The sequence below is a fragment of the Dermacentor andersoni genome, chromosome 3, assembly GCF_023375885.2.
Source record: "Dermacentor andersoni chromosome 3, qqDerAnde1_hic_scaffold, whole genome shotgun sequence".
In the NCBI taxonomy this organism is placed as follows: domain Eukaryota; kingdom Metazoa; phylum Arthropoda; class Arachnida; order Ixodida; family Ixodidae; genus Dermacentor; species Dermacentor andersoni.
The window spans coordinates 217,702,503-217,725,633 of NC_092816.1; the positions used below are offsets into that span (position 1 = coordinate 217,702,503).

General features: G+C 48.0%; 1 protein-coding gene across 2 annotated transcripts in view; it reads left to right on the plus strand.

Annotated features, from left to right (window-relative positions):
• The window catches only part of LOC126524293 (uncharacterized), a 78,973-nt gene that overhangs the window by 31,197 nt on the left and 24,645 nt on the right, over positions 1–23,131 (plus strand). For both annotated transcript variants that reach the window (XM_055067226.2, XM_050172628.3), the window contains one exon: positions 1,375–1,679. In XM_055067226.2, coding sequence (XP_054923201.2) covers positions 1,375–1,679 — 305 coding nt within the window. The remainder of the gene's footprint in view (positions 1–1,374; positions 1,680–23,131) is intronic.

Sequence of the window (23,131 nt, forward strand, 5' to 3'; positions counted from 1 at the left end):
CGTTGAACCATCAGATTAGTTTATGCACAAGCACGCAGTGCTGAAATGCATTATTGCAGTCGCAAAATCGGAAGGTGGTGAGAACAGCTGTGTTGCCACACTAGTTCCAGTTCTCTTGTGCTGTTTTGTGGTGCGCACTTAGGGACCTTCGTTTTTTTCAGGTAAAGCCCGATAATTGCAGGTTTTCGCAAGTTTTATGAAAATCAAGATAAACCTGATTTCTCCCCAATGTTTTGCCCTTTCATGAAGGATAATAATAAATACAGACGTTACAAAACCACTGAGCGTTGCCCTGCCTATGTGAGCAAATGGTCAAGATATATCATTAATATCATTCATGTATGAATATGATATTAATGTATGATCTTTTTCACAAAACACTCCATCAAAAACTGGCATGTATAATATTATTCAGTGCCTGCTGGCCTTTAGTAAATGAAACTTTGTCACCCTTTGAGCAGCTGCACTTGGTACATGAATGTGACAATGGCATGTTGCAGGTACGTGAATGACGGTGACGTGCTAGGAAATGAACGCAGCACTGACAGTATTTTTCATTGTGAACGGTAGCTGTGATGTCGAGAACATGTTTTCTAAATTGTGGCACCACCAGAGAATGGTGGGAGACAAGTCTATGACGGGCAGAGAAATGCTCAAAAAGTTCATGATAATGAATGTCAACAGGGACTTACAAAATGAGAAAAATATCATACCTCTTAAGAGGCATTGCTGTGTGCACTGCTATTTGTGCTTCTTTTCTTCTTTCAATAAAAAAGGTGAACGTAGTAAACAAGGAATCGTCAGAAATGTTTTTCTTCTTTATGTGGTTTCTTGTTTCTTTTAAAACTGTACATTATTCCTGCCATTGGGAATTTTTACAGATAAGTTTGCCAAACAACATGCAAACAGCTCTATTTGTCATTATATATTCCCGTCAGTGATTTCGATTCTTTAAATAAAGCGTTTGTGTCCAAAAGAAGACCATTGCCTGTGTTAATTGTTTGTGAAAGTTGCCAGAAGAATCCCTAATTTTGGGCTGTTAAACTATGAAAACCCAATTTCTGCCCTTTCAAAAATGTTCCCAATGTTCATCCCCCACCCCCACCGAATTTTAAGAAATTTAGAACCTGATAACGAAGGATTCTATGTGTGTACCCCACACCTTGTGCAATAGACCTTTCATTTGGTAATCAGTGCCACACCATCCCTGTCGTCCTCTGTTTCTTTCTCCCCTCCGCCCACCTTTTTTTTCACCGTTCATTTCAAAGTAGGTACCTGTTAGTTGCATAAGTAATAGCAGCTTCTACAGTTGCTGCTGCTCTCAAAGTGCAAGTTTCTTACCTAGCACTGCTTGCCGCCTCTTGTCCGCGACAGGGCTTCCAGACATCCACGTCATTGTGGGCATTGACTTCTCGGCCAGCAATGAGTGGCAAGGCAGGCGAACGTTTCGTGGCGAGAGCCTGCACACCCTGAAGCCAGGCACACAGAACCCCTACCAGAGGGCGCTGGCTTCTCTGGGTGCTGCAGTGGGGCCCCTGCTGCACGGGAACCCCATCCCAGCCTTTGGCTTTGGGGACTTGGTCACCAAGGATGTGGACATATTTCCCCTCATTGAGTCGGGTGCCTCGTGCCTGGACTTCAATGACCTTATGTGTGCCTACACGCATGCCGCCCACAAGGTTAGTTCGGTGTCAACTGTTACTGCAGAACTGCCTACTGTGGCTACTTAATGTTACGGAAAAGCAGTATAGGGTAGTTCCACCTCAGTTTTCATGCAGCGGCAGTGACAGTAATGGCCACTGCTGTGTGGAATGTCAGCCAGAGAATAGCCAGCAATACAGCCTGCGTCAGAGCCCCGGAGTGGCTGTATGATTAGGGCGTCACTTAGAGCATGCCACCAGATGTCAGTAGAGCTGGTGCAGCATACAGGAACATGCGTCTGATATAGCAGAAAGTACGGAAATATAGGCTTTATCTGTAGACATCTCCTGCTATGATTCCAGATGAGGAAGGTGGTATGTGCAAATAGCATAGAAAATAAGCAATAATATTCAAGTAGTGAAATTTCTTAATCAAATTGAATATGCATCTATTTGAAAAGAAAAAAAGACCTCCGAATATTGAACAAGAATATGTTCTCATTTATAGAAAGAGTGACATAATGTTTGCATGTAGTTAAATTGGTTAAAAGTTTGAAGGTGATTCAACCTCTAACTGATCAAAGACGATGAGAATGGGGTGGTGGAATCTTTGCGCTCTATCAGTGTCACCCCTCAGATAAGAAGAGCAGGAGGAGCACTGGACTGCCTCAATTTTTTGGCTGCACTCTTTGGGATCGTCCCACACATTTAGACTGCACTAGGATCGGCCTACAAGAAGGATAGAAATGGAAAAGCGGGTGTAGCTTGATAAGTAAGACATTGTCTTCCAAAGAGGCTGGATTGTATTTCATGATACAAGCATGGTACACTGCTTGCTACAGGACATCCTCTCAACTGATCAGCTGGCAAATAAAAACACTGCTTTCAGTAATAGAGAAAGAGAGAGAAGTAAACTTTATTGGAGGCGTAAATTAGTAGTTGTGACCCTGGCAGAGGAGCTAGCCTGGAGGCCATGTGGCCGCAATGCGGTTAGCCTGCTCTGCCAGGATGAATTGGCATTCTGGGTGATCCATCTTGATTGCACACTCTTAGGCCTCAAGTGTGGGGGCTTGCTGAAGAATTGCCCTTGGCAGGGAGTTGGATGGGCACTGCCAAAGTATGTGATCTCGGTCTACAACTGTTAGTGCTTCACAGTGCCTGCAGTTAGGTTTGAACCCTTGCTTGGAAATTTCAGCCAACTTTTTGGGGTTAGCACGGATCGAGTCTGTACCCACCGTAAAGTCATGGCCTGTTCCCCGGGAGAGAATCGTGCTCGGGAACAGATATGCTCTGCATGAATCTTTGTAGAATTGCATGAATTCGTGATAGGCGAGGATGGGTTCAAGGCGGCCATCTGGGTCAAGCGATCCCACCTCCCGGTTATCTGCTGCTTGGGCAGCTTGGTGAGCTGCTTCATTACCCAGGTGGATATTGATGGATATTGTCACAGCTGGATATTGTCATGGAGATTGAGAAGTCTACTTGCAATGCAGTAGCTTCCTATGGCCGATTTACAGTCGGACACACGAATTTAACATCGGTAGGGACGTGTCCATGACAGTTGCAGCCATTGGAGGGGACGGTGATGGTAATGAGGTAATGGTCGCTACCCAGGCAGGTTTCTGTGTTGAGCCAGCTGACCCCGTTCGCACTCCTTACAAAACATAGATTGGGTGTAGTGTTTTGGCTCACACTATTGCCGATGCGAGTGGGGCGGTCTGGGTCTGTAACCAGTGTGAGTTCCAACTCGTTGGCCATGGAAAGTAGGGCACCACCCTGTTCGCTACGCTTTCGATACCTCTGTACAGTGTGGGGGGCATTGAAATCTTCGGTAACGACTAAGTGTTCTTTGCTAGCTGCCTTGCTGGCCTTCCTCAGTAGGGTGCCAATTTTATTGCTTTTCTCCCGTGGAGTGCTGTAAACATTAAGAATGTATATACACCTGTTCTGTTTCCATTTAGGAAGGAGTTGTATGAAGGTGTACGGAATTTCCTTCTCCTCCAGGTCGATTTGCATAGCAATGAGATTGCACTGCACTGCAATGGAGGGCGTGCTGGCTGGATTGGTGAATTCGTAAAAGGTTGCATGTCCTGCAATTTTAACCTGTGTGCCCGTCTCCTGAAGGGCCATGACATCAATTTTGGGGTCAGAACTGGCTAATGTGAATTGCAGGGCAGCTCTGGTATGTGTGAACAACCTGCAGTTCCCACTGGACAATCTTAACAGCCGCAGCCATCTTTCTCACTGTACGGTTCTGTCCTGACTGGGGACGCTGAGATCATCTCAAGCCTCTTGGCACTGTGGGGCCTTGGTGGGGGTGGTAGTAAACTTTTCCTCTTATGGGGTATGCATTGCCGCTTGGGAAACACCCTCACTATTTAGTGTGACATTAACCTTGGCCATCTCATGAGGGAACACTTGTTGAAGACTGGCCAGATTATCTGCCGAAGAGTTTATGTGCTCGGAGAGGGTGTAGACCAGTGCTTTCAGTAATCTATTACATCACGACAAGGATAGCAATAAAACAAGGTATGGCCTGTCACCAGATGTACATAGAAGGTGGGTTCTAATTCTTCTAATTCTGGTCAGCACTGGAGACAGTCTATGTAGACAGCTAATAAAACAGCTAATAAGATAGCTTTGAGCTCAAGTAGTGGATCCGTCTGTAAGGCGTCACTGCGAAGTGATACCTCCTTGCGTCGAAAAAAAATGCTCAGAGAAGCACATGTCGTAACTGCTTTTTAACACTTTGCATGTGCGAATATATTTTACGATATCATTGAGCGATGCTCAAGAGACGAGCCGCCGCAAGAACGACGCTGAAGTTGGTCGGTGCGCTTGGCACGAGCGAGTGTCGGCCTGGCTGCCTGGCTCCAGTGTAAATAGCCTGTACATAGCCTCTTCTGTCTGTCTTTCCACACGCAACATTCTGGTGGAGGTCAGCGATCCCCGTCCTCACTACGGAACTCCGAAGTGGTCGGCACACCAAGCTTGTCACCATGCCCCCTGGTGACGTGCCCACCTCTGCAACGGCTTCGGCTGGTCCCACTGCTCCAGTCGTCACGGTCACCCCACATTGCGACCCAGGTGTGTTCTCTGGCCTGGAGGGACAGGATGTCGATGACTGGATCAAGCTCTATGAACATGCCAGTGCTAATAACAGGTGGGACCCAACGATTATGCTCGCCAATGTCATCTTTTATCTCGGTGGCACCCCACGCGTGTGGCACCAAACGCATGACGACGAGATAACCAGTTGGGACAGTTTCAAAGAGAAGCTACGGGAACTGTTCGGCGACCCCATTGGGCGCAAGGCTGCTGCGAGAAAGGCTCTTGCGTCTCGTGTTCAGTCATCTACGGAGCTGTACGTTTCCTTTATCCTTATGCCGCAAAGCTGACGATGCCATGTCTGAAGCAGATAAAGTGTCACATGTTCTAAAAGGCATCGCCAACGACGCTTTCAATTTGCTTGTTTACGGCAACGTCTCGACTATCGACGCCATCATCAAAGAATGCCGTTGCCTTGAAGAAGCTAACAGCCGCCGTAGCACACACCACATCACGCGGCTACCCAACACTGCTGCTACGTCGACATGTGAGGGTCGACCACGTGAGACCACCACCTGTGACGATGTAACTCGTATTGTTCGCCGCAAGCTCGAGGCCGCCTGTTTGCCAGCTTTCTCCACGACGCCTCCCGATCCGCCAGCAACCACCATTGCGATGATTCAGGGTGTTGTCCGACAGGAATTTGAGAATATGGTTCTGAACTCCCTGTGTTCCACGTCTCAACCCAGCGTTCCCCAGTTCTCTAGCGGCCCTCCTCGTCCTCGGCAGTCCTTTTCCGCCACATCTCGCCGCAACCCGTCCGATTGGCGTACTCATGACCGGCCGATCTGCTTCCACTGCTGTCGCATCGGCCACGTCGCTCATCACTGCCACAAGCGATGGCCACCACCTCCTCGGACATACACCGCCGCTTATTCCCGCACCTTTGGACCTTCGGTTCCCTATACAACCCGCCATGAATCCACTGCCGCTGATGCTCCTGCTCCGAACCTTCGCTACAGCCGCTCGCCCTCACCTCGACCCCATCAGTTTCGTTCGCCCCAACCCCGTCGCTTCTCATCGCCGCCTATCGCCTCCCGGATCCAGCCAGAAAATTAGGCACTGCAGCTTCTTGAGGTGAAGCTGCGTTGTCGACCCTGCCCTCAAATCCTCTGCTCACGTTACCCATGAACCGAAACCTTCTTGACGTTGACGGCTATCCTGTCACGGCACTCAACGATACAGGAGCACATCTGTCTATTATGAGTGCTGCCTTTCGACGACAACTGAACAAGCTCCTCACCCCAGCATCAACACGCGTCGTCCGCGTTGCGGATGGCGGTAGTGTGCCTATCGTCGGCATGTGTACGGCACGTGTCAGCATCGCCGGCTGCCACACTCCTGTCCTCTTCACGGTAATTGCTCATTGCCCCCACGACCTCATTCTCGGCCTCGATTTTCTCTCCGCACATTCTGCTCTTATTGACTGCTCTTCCAGTACCCTTCGCCTTGAGTTGCCGATGCTCACAGAACCTTCTGACTCACCTCACTGCCGCTTACGTCCCACCGGCTTTCTTTGCCTGCAGCGAAAGTCAATAGCCTACATTGAACTATTGTCTTTGCCACCAGTTCCTGATGGCGAGTACCTCGTCACTCCTCTGCCCGACATTCCAATAAGGTATGACGTTACAGTGCCTCACAGTATACTTAATATTACTGGGAACCGCACTCGCATGCCTGTCTGTAACTTTGGATTGGCAAAGCAAACTCTACCGCAAGGTTTTGCCTTGCCACCGTTGATTGCCTTGGCGACCAATACGTGGCAGCGTTATTAACCGATGGTTCTCGCTAATGTCCCTTGATAATTTGGAAGTAGCTACACTCTTTGGACTCTGCCGCCGCGCACCTCCTCGCCTCCTCCTCGCCCCTTGCGCGTTCCCCCGCGGCAACCAGTTTTGCCCCCGTTTTTCTGCACGACGATTGGTCTCCCTGCCGTTGCCCTTGGAAACGCGCGGATCTTGAGTTTTGCTTGTTTTATTGCGAAAGCAATACTGCTCGCACTTTCGGCCCATCGGTGGTCGTGGCGCCTCCTTACACAGCTGTGCGTCACGTGACCGTGTGACGTCACGCCAGACCGAGAGACGGGGCCCCAGCTCGCGGCATCGATGGTGGAGGCCATGGAGGAAGGAAACTAAGGAGAGGCCCTGACGTCACTCTTTGTGAAGCAAAAGTGAAGCCGGAATTTGGCGTTGCTCATGGCGATGCTCCGCCTTTTGGGCCACCCTCCTTTCTTGTTTACATCTTTCGCGAAACCACGCCGCGCTGCGCGTGGTGTCGCGCGCGCGCTCGCGCAACATCTGGCAGAGCACGGTGCAGGTAACACAGCGCAACAAGACACGGTGACTAACGCAAACCCGCCCACTCAGCGCCTTTGCCACGGCCCGAAACCTACCAGAGCAACACGTGTGAGCGCTCAAAACCATAACAACGGCGCCATTGTGGCCCAAAAGGCGTGGCCATACAACAAAAAAAAAAAAAACAAAAAAGCAGGAAAAAAATGATAACCTACTACGTCATTTCCGCCACACTTTTCTCCTAGCGCGCGGAGGGGGTAGGGCCTCTCCTTAGTTTCCTTCCTCCGTGGTGGAGGCGAAGCCTTGCGCGGCGCTGCTGCGGCGCTACCGAGAGAGGGCGCTCGCTGGTGTGACGTCACGCCAGACCGAGAGACGGGGCCCCAGCTCGCGGCATCGATGGTGGAGGCGAAGCCTTGCGCGCCGCTGCTGCGGCGCTACCGAGAGACGGCGCTGGCTGGTGTGACGTCATGCTAGAAGCATAAATGGGGCTACAGCTCGGCTCCTCGCAGTGGTCGGCGCGCTGCCTTGCGCTATGTCGGATGATGTATAGCCATAAGTTTAACAAAGGGCAACCATGTCCACACCATCAGCCGAACCAAGGCGCAGCCAAGGGTATTGATTTCGCAATCTTCCAGGCTTAACCAAGCTAAGCCTTCAGCCAATTTTTTTTCTTTTTCATTCGCGCCATTTTCCTCCTGAGCACGGCCGGCTCGGCGCTTTAGCTCGCGGCGTCGCGAACGTTGTACGCTGTGTTTCCTGCTCTATGTGCTAGCACTATGCCGGGCTGTCGCGCATATAACTGCAGCAAGAAGCCTGAAGATGGTTATGCCGCTTTTATGATACCACAAGGAAAGCGTGACGGATTGCGCAGGAAGCCCTGGCTGCATGACATTGGCCAAAAGAACTTTGTTCCGACAAAGAACAGCGTTGTTTGCGAGCCGAGGCGTCTTTCTTATAGGTCGTAGCAAAGCATCCCGTAATGCTGCATTTATTTTTTTCATTCTTCCGGCCTGCTCACCAGCGTTTTTGTTGCGGTTGTGCTCAGTATGCTTAATATTCTGGGGCGGCTCCATCACCTCGCACGTCGCTAACTGTTGTTATTGAGTCGGAAGTGCAGCATTATAGATTCTGCTTTGCACCCTGAAAAAATTAGTGGTAAGTATTCCCGTGGTATGGCAGGTGATGAGCGTTGGCTAGTCAACATTGAGTTTTATTTTTTAAGTTTTAAGGCGAAAGCCTTTAGATCTCTATGTTTCAAGGTCGCGTTGTAAACTGGAAGTATCACGTGACCCAAGGAAGGCCAGTGGTGACCCAAAGAATGTCCACCCCTGTATAAGAGAATTATTACCCAAGTTAATTAATGAATCATTAGTGATTGACATAAGGTGGATTAGGGAGGATTAAGGTTGATTAGAGTGTATTAAAGAATATTAAGGTGGATGAGAGTGCATTAAAAGGATTAAGATGAATGACTAAAGATTAAGGTGGGTTGTGGGGGATTAAGGCGGATTAAGGTGAAGGGTTGATCAAAGGGTATTAAGACCAATTAGGGTGGATTAGGGTGCATGAACAAGGACTAGGGCGGGTTAAGGTGGATAACGGTAGATTAAGGTCGATTAATGTGGATTATGGTTGATAAAGGAGAATTAAGACCGACTAGGATGGATTAGGGTAGATTAAGGTGGATTGGGACTATTAAGCAGGATTAAGTTGGATTAAGGTGCACGTATAGGGATTAAGGTGGATGAAGGAGGATTAAGGTGGATTAGGGTTTATAAAGGAAGATTAAGACCGTGTAGGGTAGGCTAAGGTGCATTAGGGACGATGTAGGTTGATTAGGTTGTATTAAGGTGGATTGGGAGCATTAAGCTGGATTAAGGTGGATGAAGGAGCATTAAGGTGGACTAAGGTGAATTAAGGTTCATTGAGTTTAATATTAAGATCGATTAGTCTACCAGGATCTTCCTAATGCACATTAATCCATCGAACCCACATTCGTCAACCTTAATTCTCCTTCATTCACTTTAACCCACCATAATCCACAAAAGTCCTCCTTAATGCACCCTAATCCACCTTCATAGACCTTAATCTACTCCAATCCTCCTTAATCCTCCTTAATAAACCCTAATGCTTCCTCATTCACTTTAATCCGCCCTAATCCACTATAATCGTCCTGAATCCACATTGGTCTACCGTAGTACACCCTAATCCTCCTTCATTCACTTAAATTCACCCTAGCCCACCATAATCCTCCTTAACGCACCAATCCTTCTTAATCCACCCTTATGCTTCATGCACTTTAATCCACTATAATCGTCCTTAATGCACCTCAATGCACCTTCATCCACCCTAATCCACCTTCATCGACCTTAATCCAACCTAGTCCTGCTTTATGCACCTTAATCCACCTTCATTCACCCTAACGCACCTTCATCGACTTTAATCCACCTCAATCCTCCTTAATACACCCGAATTCATCTTAATCCAATCACTAATCAATCACTACTTTGCTACTCATTAATCATCTCTTATGCGCGGCTGCACATGATTTGGTTCGCTTCCTGCCTTCCTTCGGTACCGTGATATTTTCTGTAGTTCCCAACGGGACCTTGAAACATAGGTCGAAGGCTTTCGCTTAATAAGCCACACACAAAGGGATGTGTCACAAGCAATACTAGATCAGACGCACGAAGTAAAGCATCTGATCATGTGGCAGAAAAATTGTCTGGAGTATATAACTCGCCTCAAAGCTCCCTTTACATCGGTATACCCCGTTCATACGGGTTTAAGAAAAAAAACAACCTCCTCATAAATGTTGCCTCCAGCATTATCGATGCTGTTATTAGCATTTCTCAAAATTTTCAACCCCACTGGGGCGCGCAACTGGTCCAAAATAACACGCCTCCATAGAATCCTGTGGCCCGTCCGCGGGAGCCCAGGAGGAAAAGCGCGCAGTGTGCAGCCGGCGGGCGAGGAGAATCGAGGAGGAAAGCGCCGTGTGGAGGAGAGTGTCGCTACTTTCAAATTATCAAGGGGTTTTAGTTCTCGCGAGCTTAGCAGGCCCCTCGCGCCAGCCTCGGGTGCCAATCCCAACATAAAGAAAATGGTTGCGACGGACCTGTCCTCTGCGCAGGCTGAAGAGCTTTGCCAAGTATTATCGTCCTACCGAGATATTTTCGACTTCGACGATCGCTCTTTAGGCCAGACGCTCGCGGTGAAGCATCGGATTCTTACTGGCAATGCTACGCCTATTCACCGATGACCATATCGAGTTTCTGCGTCGGAACGCTAGATAAAAACATCATTGAGCCTTCTTCCAGTCACTGGGCGTCACCTGTGGTGTTGGTTAAGAGGAAGGACGGCACGTGGCGCTTCTGTGTAGACTACCGTCATCTGAACAATGTTACTCAGAAGGACGTCTACCCCGCACCTCCACCAGAATGTTGCCCGTGGAAAGACACAGACAGAAGAGGCTATTTACAGGCTATTTACACTGGAGCCAGGCAGCCAGGCCGACACTCGCTCTTCATCGTCGTTCTCGCGGTGGCTCGTCGACTGTGTACGTTGCCGTTTTTTCTGGCCGGGCCTTGCCCGTTCCGTACAACGTTACGTCGCCGCTTGTGAACTTTGCCAACGACGCAAGAAGCCTTCCCAGCTCCCCGCTGGTTACCTGCAGCCACTAGACAACCCTGCCGAGCCCTTTCATCGTGTCGGCTTAGACCTTCTCGGCCCGTTTCCGGAATCTACATCAGGAAACAAGTGGGTTGCACTCGCGGCGGACTGCGCAACCCGCTACGCCGTAACCCGTGCTCTTCCGACCAGTTGCGCAACTGATGTTGCGGGCTTCCTCCTACATGATATCATTTTGATGCATGGTGCTCCGCATCAATTGCTAACAGACCGTGGCCGTACGTTTTTGGCCAAGGTCATCGACGACATCATGCGTGCCTGCTCAATACGGCATACATTTACCACCTCCTACCACCCCCAAACGAACGGCCTCACTGAGCGCTTGAACCGCACCCTTACAGACATGCTATCCAAATAAGTTTCCGACGACCACCATGACTGGGACCTGGCTCTACCTTACATTACCTTTGCATACAACTCTTCCTGTCTCGAAACTGCTAGCTTTTCCCCGTTTTACCTCTTGTACGGCCGGGAACCAATGCTACCACTGGACACTGTGATTCCGTCTGCCACAGCTTGAACTAGTGATTATGGCCGAGATGAAATCGCCCATGCTGACCATGCTCGCCAACTTGCGCGCGCTTGTCTACAAGTGTCTCAAGACAAGCAGAAGCAACGCTATGACCTCCGTCACCGTGATGTCCATTTTGTGCCCGGCAGCCTCGTGGTGCTTTGGTCACCTTCGCGTAAAGTTGGCCTTTGTGAAAAACTGCTTTCTTGTTACACAGGCCCATATCGCGTGCTCCGCAAAGTGACGGATGTCACCTATGAAATCATTCTAGCCACGCCCACTACATCCTCCGCTGTGACAACCAGTGACATTGTCCATGTCGCCCGACTCAAGCCCTACAACACTCTACGCGCCTTGGATATTTAATAGCTTTGTGTCGGTGCTTTTGCTGCGGGGGGGTAGTATTACGATATCATCGAGCGAGACGAGCCACTGCGAGAACGACGATGAAGTTGGTCGGTGCGCTTGGCGCGAGCGAGTGTCGGCCTGGCTGCCTGGCTCCAGTGTAAATAGCCTGTAAATAGCCTCTTCTGTCTGTGTCTTTCCACACGCAACAATATAAAAAACAGGATGCAACTTATTAAACACAAAGGAAAGCACAACTTCGTTTTCTTTTGCGCTGACAACCTTCTCATTGAATTTTCAATCCTTCTGGTGAGCAGTGGCGTAGCAAAGAGGGGGGGGGGGGCGGGGGGCCGTGGGCCCCGGGTGCAAGGGGGCCAGTGGGAAGGGGGGTCATATACGTCTGAAGACACCTGGAAATTGTTGATATCCTCGACTTCCTCGACTACACCTCGGGGGGGGGGGGGGGGGTGACAGAAGACCTATGGGCCCCGGGTGCCAGACGACCTAGCTACGCCACTGCTGGTGAGCCAACATCTTGTTTCGGTAGCAACGTAGCCTGCATCGTTTTTGACTTCGATGCTGTCTTTGCAAAGCTTTCTTTTGCAACTGCTTCATCAGAAATGGAACGAGACTTAAGATGGCCAATACCCACTTAGCCATCTACTTTGCCGTCTACGGCGAGTATTAGCACACAGCCAGAGTATTGTATTCATTGGAGAAGAGAAATGTCATGTTGCAGCATTGTAGTACATTGTTTTAAATGAATTCAAACATTATGGAATCGTTCATAAACTGCTTTGCCTAAATCAAGACAACAGTCATACATAGGCCAGCTAGAAGCGAGACATTTTATATAATGTGAAACTAATAAACTGAAGTTATTTGCCCTTGGCAGATAACACTTTGGGCAGGGTCCCTGCAAATAACTGCAGCTATCCTGCCTCAGGCTGTCTCCCTTGAGACTCTAATAACTGCTGTCATGCCTAATATCGGTGTCAGCGTACATTTCTGATCGAGATCAAAGCCGAACTGGATTGAGCTTGATCCGGATCAGTGTTGCTACACAGTCATTTGCGATCACGATCTTGCGAGATCCGGACCCGGGCAATCGTGATCTAGGAATTGCGATCAGGCCTCTCGATCGCAATCGCAGGCTGACATCTGCACCCTCTAGCGCAGTGTTCTGAAAACCCTAACAACAAAAAGTGAAGGCAGCTCAATAAAAATATATTTAAAAATCTTTTGTATCAGCAATAGTAAGCTGTAAAATTGACATATTGTCCAAATCTGAATTTGTAATTAAGGCAGCGTGCAATTCTGAGAGTTGCCGAAGATCAGCAGATAACTTATTGGGATCGTTGGACCATGTAGCAACGACCATTGTTGATCGTGATCAAGAAATCCGATTTGGATCGGCCTCAATCGCAATCAGAAGTGCATGTGTGACACAAGTATTATATTCGAACACGGATGAATAATAGAGAACTTCAAATAGTGAATTTTCTAATCGAATACAAATCTAATTGCAGTGGCTATTTGATCCATATTTGTTTACACATTTCACATATTCGAACACCTCTAGAGATAAGTAAGAATGCAAAATATTTCTGGTTACTCTTTTGTGTCTCACACACAAAGCCCATTGAAATGTTGCCTGATTAGGTATTCATGGCATAAATGCCATCTAGGATTCGTCATCACTGTGATGCTCTCATATCGTCATCACTTCAATGGCTAGCGTGAATGCTGCACATTGCTTTACTGGCCAATGAGGAAATGCTCCTAGGAAAGAGAATTTTGTGGATTTGAGCTCAGGGCCTGTATTCACAAAACTCCTCTTCTTTAAGTGCCATTCATGATTGGCTAGTACTGCAGCGATAGTCTCATTCATCATCATTATCAGCTTGGCTATGCCCACTGCAGGGCAAAGGCCTTTCCCATACTTCTCCAACTACCTCGGTCATGTGCTAATTGTGGCCATGTTGTCCCTACAAACTTCTTAATCTCATCTGCCCACCTAACTTTCTGCCACCCCCTGCTACACTTCCCTTCTCTTGGAATCCAGTTTGTAACCTTTAATGACCATTGGTTATCTTCCCTCCTCATTACATGCCCTGCCCATGCCCATTTCTTTTTCTTCATTTCAACTAAGATGTTATTAACTCGCGTTTGTTTCCTCACCCAATCTGCTCTCTTCTTATCCCTTAACATTACACCAATCATTCTTCGTTCCATAGCTCATCGCGTCGTCCTCAATTTAAGTAGAACCTTTTTCGTAAGCCTCCAGGTTTCTGCTGCGTAAGTGAGTACTGGTAAGACACAGCTATCATACACTTTTCTCTTGAGGGATAATGGCAACCTGCTGTTCATGATCTGAGAATGCCTGCCAAATGCACCTCAGCCCATTCTTATTCTTCTGATTATTTCAGTCTCATGATCTGGATCCGCGGTAACTATCTGCCCTAAGTAGTAGATGTGTTCCCTTACCGCTTCCAGTGCCTCGCTACCTATAGTAAATTCTGTTCTCTTCCGAGACTGTTAACCATTACTTTAGTTTTCTGCAGATTAATTTTAGACCCACCCTTCTGCTTTGCCTGTCCAGGTCAGTGAGCATGTTTCAATTGGTCCCCTGAGTTACTAAGCAAGGCAATATCATCAGCGAATCGCAAGATACTAAGGTGTTCTCCATTAACTCTTATCCCCAATTCTTCCCACTCCAGGTCTCTGAATACCTCCAGTAAACACCCTGTGAATAGCATTGGAGAGATCGTATCTCTCTGCCTGATGCCCTTCTTTATTGGGATTTTGTTGCTTTCTTTATGGAGGACTATGGTGGCTGTGGAGCTGCTGTAGATATCTTTCAGTATTTTTACATACGGCTCATCTACACCCTGATTCCGTAATGCCTGCATGACTGCCAAGACTTTGACTGAATCAAATGCTTTCTCATATTCAATGAAAGCTATATATAAGGGTTAGTTATATTCCGCACATTTCTCTATCACCTGATTCATAGTGTGAATATGGTCTATTGTTGAGTAGCCTTTACGAAATCCTGCCTGGTCCTTTGGTTGACAGAAGTCTAAGGTGTTCCTGATTCTATTTGCGATTACCTTAGTAAATACTTTGTAGGCAACGGACAGTTAGCTGATCAGTCTATAATTTTTCAAGTCTTTTGTGACCCCTTTCTTATGGATTAAGATTGTGTTGGCGTCCTTTCAAAATTCCGGTACGCTCGAGGTTATAAGGCATTGTGTATACAGAATGGCCAGTTTTTCTAGAACAATCTGCCCACCTTCTTTCAACAAGTCTGCTGTAACCTGACCCTCCCCAGCTGCCTTCCCCCTTTGCATAGCTCCCAAGGCTTTCTTTACTTTTTCCGGTATTTCTTGCGGGATGTCAAATTCCTCTAGACTATTCCCTCTTCCATTATCGTTGTGGGTGCCACTGGTACTGTATAAACCTCTATAGAACTCGTCAGCCACTTGAACTATCTTATCCATATTGTCACCCAGCTATTACAACTAACACAGTTTACCACCGACAGATTGGCAAAAAACTGTCTGCCTTTTGCGATGGCTGGTCCTCGGAGAGCGCGTGCACAACCACGAACTTTGTCGTTCTCGCCTTAAGGGTCCCGTGTCATTACGTGCAAACTTATTTTGCGTCATTGCTCCCCTCTCAAAAGCGACCGGCCCGGTCGCTTCAAGGGCAGCGGGAGCGCACTATGGGCAAGAGTGCCAACATGAAAAGACAAAAAAAAAAAAAAAAAAAAAAAACATACAGGAATGTACACAATGCTGAAGCGGTTTGTGAGGGTTGCTTATCCCTCGCGTGCGTAGTATAACTTCATCCGTACTACATGGACGACATCAGCACGGGGATGGCGTCGGTTCGAACCAGCCTCATAGTTTTGAGGCACCACCTCGTAGTTCACATCACTGAGGCGGCGTACAACTTCATAGGGGCCGAAATAGCGGCGCAACAATTTCTCTGGGAGCCCACGGAGTCGGATAGGTGTCCACACCCACACGTGGTCGCCTGGTAAGTACTGGACATTCCGTTGGGTCCGGTTGTAACGGTAGGCGTCGGTATTCTGCTGGGTGCAGATGCGATTCCGAGCAAGCTGGCGAGCTTCCTCGGCTTTCTCGACGAAATCTTCAGTGGTGTCATTCCTTGTGGCTCCGTGGTCTACCGGGAGCATGGCGTCTAAGGGGGTTGTAATGTGTCGTCCGTAAACAAGCTTGAATGGTGTAAACTCGGTGGATTCCTGCACAGTGGTATTGTAAACAAACGTGATGTATGGCAAAATTTCATCCCATGTTTTGTGTTCCACATCAATGTACATGGAGAGCATGTCGGCTAATGTTCTGTTTAGGTGCTCTGTTAAGCCGTTAGTTTGGGGATAATAGGCTGTGGTCTTTCGGTGGTCTGTGTGCGTCAGTGTGACGACTTGTTGCAATAACTCCGCTGTAAACGCTGCACTGCGGTCAGTAATGAGTACAGCGGGTGCACCGTGGCGAAGCACGATGTTGTGGACGAAGAAGCTGGCGACTTCAGCAGCAGTTCCCCGTGGCACAGCTTTCGTCTCCGCATAGCGAGTTAAATAGTCAGTTGCCACGATTATCCACTTACTCTGCAAGGATGACGTGGGGAACGGCCCAAGAAGGTCCATTCCCACTTGCTGGAACGGCGCCGGAGGCGGATCTAAAGGCTGAAGGAGGCCGGCAGGCTTGACGGGTGGAACTTTACGCCTCTGACAATCACGGCACGTTCGCACATAGCGCTGAACCGACGAAAATAGGTGTGGCCAATAGTATTTTTGCCGTATGCGCGCTAATGTCCTCGCGAAGCCTAAGTGGCCGGCACAGGGATCGTCGTGACACACCTGTAAAACTTCCTCGCGCAGTGCCATCGGGACGACGAGAAGGAACGTTTCCTGGCTGTTCTCGAAATTTTTCTTGTACAGGACATCGTTTCGCAGGCAGTACGACGTCAATCCTCGTGAAAGTGGGCGTGGGACAACGTCAGCTCCCTCGAGATATGGGATGACTGGAAGCAGCTCAGAGTCTGCACGTTGATAGTCAGCCATGCGCACCACGTCGACGACACCAAGAAACAGCAAATCTAGCTCCAAGTCGGAGGATGTCAAGGGAATAGGAGAATGTGACAAGCAGTCAGCGTCGCTATGCTTATGGCCGGATCTGTGGACAACATTTATGTCGTATTCCTGGAGGCGGAGGCTCCAACGAGCGAGGCGACCTGACAAGTCTCGTAGATTGGCAAGCCAGTAGAGCGAGTGGTGATCACTGATCGCTCGAAATGGCCGGCCGTATAAGTAGGTTCGGAACTTGCTGATGGCCCACATGACTGCTAAGCATTCTTTTTCGGTCATTGAATAATTAGCTTCTGCTTTTGTCAGACTACGACTCGCATATGCAATCACACGTTCTGCGCCATCTTGCCATTGAACCAAATGGCCCCGAGTCCTACGTTGCTGGCGTCGGTGTGTATTTCAGTTGCCACGGTGTCATCAAAATGCGTCAGCACTGGAGCGGATTGAAGGCATTTACGCAATTCGGTGAAGGCCTGCTCTTGGTCTTCCGTCCACGCAAAGGGCACATCTTGTCGCGTCAGTCTCGTGAGCGGTTCAGCAATCCTTGAGAAGCCTTCAACGAAACGACGGTAGTAAGCGCAGAGGCCCAGGAACCGCTGAACAGCCTTTTTGTCTTTAGGACGAGGAAACTCGGCAACGGCAGCGAGTTTTTTTGGGTCTGGTCGTACTCCTTGGGAGCTGACACGTGGCCTAGAAACTTGAGTTCCTGGAAGCCAAAGTAACATTTTTCAGGCTTGATGGTGAGGTTGGCCTTGCATATTGCGGTAAGGACACTTCGTAGCCGGGTGAGATGTTCATCGAACGTGCTGGAAAACACAACAACGTCGTCTAGGTACACTAGACACGTCTGCCACTTTAGTCCAACGAGTACAGTGTCCATCATTCGTTGAAACATAGCAGAAGCGAAACAGAGACTGAAAGGCAGCACTTTAAATTTGTACAGCACATCGAGAGTCACGAAGGCGGTTTTTTCACGGTCACGCTCGTCCACTTCGATTTGCCAGTAGCCTGACTTTAGGTCTAACGAAGTAAAGAACTGAGCATGACGCAGACGGTCCAAAGTGCCATCGATCCGTGGCAGGAAATAAACGTCGCGTTTGGTGACTCGGTTAAGCCGTCTGTAGTCAACGCAGAAGCGGAGTGTGTTGTCTTTCTTTTTTACTAGTACGACAGGCGATGCCCACGGACTTGTCGATGGCTGGATGATGTCATCATTTAGCATTTCTTGAACTTGACGCTTAATCGCCTCCCGCTCCATAGGTGGCACGCGATACGGATGCTGACGAACAGGCCGCGCCAACTCCTCTGTAACGATCCGGTGTTGCGTAACGGAAGTGCGCTGGACTTTGGATTCCGTGGAAAAACAGCAGGAGAACTCTGTCAGTAGGCCCAGCAGCTGATCCTTCTGTACATCTGCTAAGTCAGGATTAATGTGGACGCAGGTATTCAGACTGGCGTGAGTTGTTGTATCCGGTGAAGTCACTTGTAATGTGCCGATGTCTGAGAAGTCAGCAATGTCATTCAGGAATGCCACCGCTGTACCTTGAGGGACGTGCTGATACTCATGGCTGAAGTTGGTCAACAAAACTGCAGATGTCTTTCGAGCAGCAGCAGGATATTTGCCTCGGCAATATCCTCATAGCCATCGAATGCGTCGCAGGTGACGAGGCTCAATACGCTGCTCCTTGGCGGCACCGTGATGTTCTCATCAACAATCCTCAAGGCGCTGACATACGTGTCATCAGTGCTGCTCCCTGCTAAGGCCTGCGCCGTCGAAAACGTTACCAGCGACTTTTGTAAGTTAAGGCTCACTCGCGCTGTGCATCTTCCTACCGGGGTTAGCAGATGGCCTCCTGCAGTGGGAATCTGCGACCCAGTCCACTCGGTAGAAACTTTCTTCAGCTTGCAGGCAAGGTCCATGCTCATAACTGAGGCGTCCGCTCCAGTGTCGATTAACGCCGTTATTTCTTCGTCGTCTATGGTGACGGGAATGTTCGACGTTACTACCTCTCGTAAGGTGTTTGACTCCGTCTGTACGTCTGCGTCGTTCTGTTTTCGTCGTTGTCGTCGTAGTGGAGGATCTTGCGTATGGTCGTCGTCAGCGGCCTCACCTCCGGAGGTCGCTGAACTCGGTTTTCCCGACCCGCCGGGCTAGGTGGATGGATGGACGGATGGAAGGTAGGAGCGTCCCCTTTGAAACGGGGCGATGGCAGTTGCCACCATGCTCAGCTTGTTATTTTGCCTTTAATTTCTATTTTTATCTGTGTTGTGTGTTATTGAATTTCTCGATTTTTAAATAAGTCTTCCTACCCTTTTAACCTTATGTCACCTCTCTGCTTTTGAGCCACCAATCCTCCAATCGCCTTTTGCTAATTTCCACCGCATATTTATTTACATGACTATTATCATCTCTGAACCCTAGGGCCTCGGGAAGGGTGACTGTGGCCGCATCGACATCGAGCTTGCTACCATCACATTTTAGTACGAGGTGTTCCATTGTTTCTACATAATTACCACACACAGTACACGTGTCTTCTTCGTTAAATTTCTTTTTATAGCTCTGCGTTCTAAGACATCCTGATCTAGCTTCAAAGAGTAGGGCACTGCCTCTTGAGTTATTATAAAACGCTTCCTTCCTGATCTGCTGTTTCCAGTATCGATATAGTTCCACACCATGCTTCTTTTCCATTGAATTTATCCAATTTTTACCTTCCGCATTTTTAACCTGTCGTTTAATGCTCTGTCTTTCTTCGTCCTCGTGTCAGGCATACTTACTGGTTAGCTTCCTAGTTCTTTTCCGCCATTGTGAGTCAACGCTCTTTCTGTATAGGTATTTAAACACCTTAGTTGCCCACCTGTTATCATCCAATTTCCTCAGACGTTTTTCATATAGGATTTTACTCTGAGCTTCCCGTGCTTCGAACGATGCCCAGCCCATATCTCCCTGTACTGCTTCGTTTGTGGTTTTCCCGTGGGCACCTAGTGCTAACCTTCCCACAGCTCTCTGATTTACTTCTAGTCTCGACTGAACCTCTGCCCTTAAACACAGGACCGCATTCCCGAAAGTAAGCCCCGGCACCATTACTCCCTTCCAAATACCTCTCAGTACCTCATACCTGTTGTACCCCCACAATGCCTTATGTTTCATTATCCCGGCATCTCTTCGCCCTTTTGCTATGAGAGACTGTTCGTGCTTTTCCGTGTACATCTGCCCTTTGTTTATCCATACCCCGAGATATTTGTATTCGGCCACTCGGGGTATTTCATGGCCTTGTAATGTAAGCTCCTGATCAGTTGTATCATTGAAAAACATCCCACCGGACTTAGCTGCACTAAGACTGAAACCTAAGCTGTCTCCTTCGTCCCCACAGTAATTAACCAGAGTTTGAAAATCTTCCTGGCTATCTGCTAACAGTACAATATTGTGCGCATACATTAAACCCAGTAGTCGTTGCTCAACAACCTTTCTGCCTAATCTGTATGGCAGGTTATACCCTAGATTCTTTCTTGGTAACCTTCTTTCCATACTTGTCATATAAAGCATGAACAGCAGCGGCGATAGAGGACAACCTTGCCTTAATCCTTTGTGTACCTCGACAGTTGTCGTACTCTTCCCATGTTTCCTTCCTTCCCATGTTATTTCAACATTATTTTCTCGATATATTTCCTGTAGAAAATCAATTACCTCATGACCGATACCTTCATCTTTTAATATGTTCCACAGGCGTTCCCTGTTGACGTTGTCATATGCACCGCTTATGTCCAGGCAGGCTAAATACAGAGGTCTATTTTCCGCCTTAGCTATTTCTATGCACTGGGTAAGCACGAACAGGCTATCATCTAAGCGCCTACCACTTCTGAACCCGTTCTGAAGTTCTCCGAGTATTCTATTACTTTCTACCCATGACTGCATTTTTAATTTCACCGCCTGCATCGCCAGCATAGATATAACTGATATTATCGTAATTGGCCGGACGGATTTCATGCTCTTCTTATCACCTTTCCCTTTATAAATCAAATTCATTTTACTCTGTTTCCAGCTGTGCGGAATTTGCTTATTTGTAATGACTGCCTCCAATGCTTTTATCAGCGTTTCCTTGCTTCTTGGGCCAAGTTCATTAATTAACTTGATTGGAATTTCGTCTATCCCCGCGGACGTGCATTTTGGAACATTTGCTTCCGCCTTTTCCAGTTAAGATTGGTCAGTTCTAAGCTGTTTTCATTATGCTATTCTGTGTTGTTCCCTCACTTGGGGCAATTACCCTATCGTCTTTCCTGAATGACTCTGCTATAACTGAACCAATGTAGTTCACAGCGTCATCTCCCTCTAAACAATTTCCTTCGGCATGGTGAATCTGTTCCTGTTTTCTGTGATTAGCTTTACCCGGCCAGCTTATATGGTTCCAGAATTTTCTTGACCCCCCTTTAGTTGCATCGCGAACTTCAGCCAGCCAGCGATCAGAGGACTGCTTTATTTTAGCCTGGACGAGGACCTGCATTTGTTGTTTCTTTTGTCGATAATATTCCCATTTTCGGCCTATTTCCTCTTCAGATAACTGCGCCCTCTTTGCTTCTCTGTGTTCCCGAGATGCCCACCGTCGTTGTTCGATGGCCTCTCTAATTTCCTTATTCCACCAACTTCGTGGCTTCCTCTTTCCTCTCCAGCGGTTTGCTCCTTTTACTTCTTTTATTTTTGTACTAATGAGTAGTTCTAACTGATTTTAATCCCACCTTTCCATGGGATGTTTCTTTATTGCTTCCTCTATGTCAGCCGCTATTTGCACGTCATTTAATTTTGCGTACTCTTTTTGACTTCCCTGCATTTCTCTTTTGAGTAGGGCTCCCAACTGTAGACTAATACACTTATGATTACTTCCGAGGCTGTACTTACCCTCTTCGTCTATTTCCATTATTGCGAGCTTGCTATACAACCCCTGCGACATTAAGCAGTAGTCAATGGTCGTTTGTCTGTTACGGGACTCCCACGTGATTTGCCCCTCACACTTAGTTTCTCTGTTTACTATAACTAGGTTGTGTCGCTCACAGAAGTCTAGCATCAACTTCCCATTACAATCTGTGTATCAGGCACGTACCCAGGGGGGGGCCCGGGGGGGCCCGGGCCCCCCCCCCCCCCCCCCCCCCGAAATCAAGTGGCATACCCCCCCCACCCTCCCCACCCACGCCACCACTCCTCACACATTCCTAAAGCGCCGCCAGATCAATGTTGAGACTTGGCAGCTGTTCATCGGTCAACATTCTGCTGCCTTTTTCACTCCTTTTAGATGGCGGTAGTTATCGGCATCTCTTGTAATGTGAAGGACACTTTTCTCATAGATTCCGCACCCGCGCGATTAACTCGAGATGCGTTCAGTTGTCACCATCTATTCAACCGTCACGCGCATAGCTGTTGCTTTTGTTAGTTCAATCTTCTTTGTTTAGGCTGATCCTGGGACTAGGAGAGCGATGCGGCTGTTACTCAGCTGGTCTGCACTCTCATGGAACGAGTTGCGGCCGGAGAAAATGCCAATTGCGTTTAACTTTTCCTTTTGCTTCATTATTTCCTTGAGTTACGGCTCGCCGCGACGCTGGCAGATGCCCGGAACCATATACACGTGATATAGGTTAGATAAGGTGGGAAATAAAATAATGTGAAAGAGCGTCCATCATGAAACCCTGCAATAACCCTTAAACCCATGAGCAAGATGACTGTCGTCCGTTACCTCGTCTGTTTTTCCCCAATTGTATAGCACTTTTCGTGCAAAATTGGCAACTGGAAACAAAAAATCGCAAGGAGTTGAGAAATTAGGCGATCTACTAAGGGAGAGAGCCAAGGCAACAACCAAACTGCAAGCAAAAGCGAATAATAAGAAAGTTAACCGTTGTTTATGAGAATATTTATGGATCAACATCTTTTTATTAAAAAAAAGGAAGAAGAGAAAACGCCGCCGGAAGTGGAGAACAATTACTTGTTTTGAATGGCGCTTCTACAGTTATCGGTCGAACCGCCTCACGTAGCCACTTCTGTGCTGTGCTTATGTGGCTGTTTTTCTAACCTTTCGTGGTGAGCGCAGTACGTCTAGAATCGCAGAGTCCTGGGCTCTACGCGGTTTTATGGGACTGGCGGCCGCACAGTGTTACGCAATTCGCGGAACTGTCAAAACTGATCAACAAGGCGAAAATAACTGATATTCGAAACTATAACATGAGAAAGACTGAAGAAGCCGTAAAAAATGAACGCAGCCTGAAATCAGTAAAAAAGAAACCTGGCATAGGACAAACCATGATGTATGCACTAAAAGATAAGAAGGATAGTATCATCAGAAATCTCGAAGATATAGTAAAAGCAGCGGAAAAATTCTAAGCTGACCTGTATACAGTACCCAGAAGAGTCACGATACCTCACTTAGAAACAGTAATGAACAGGACA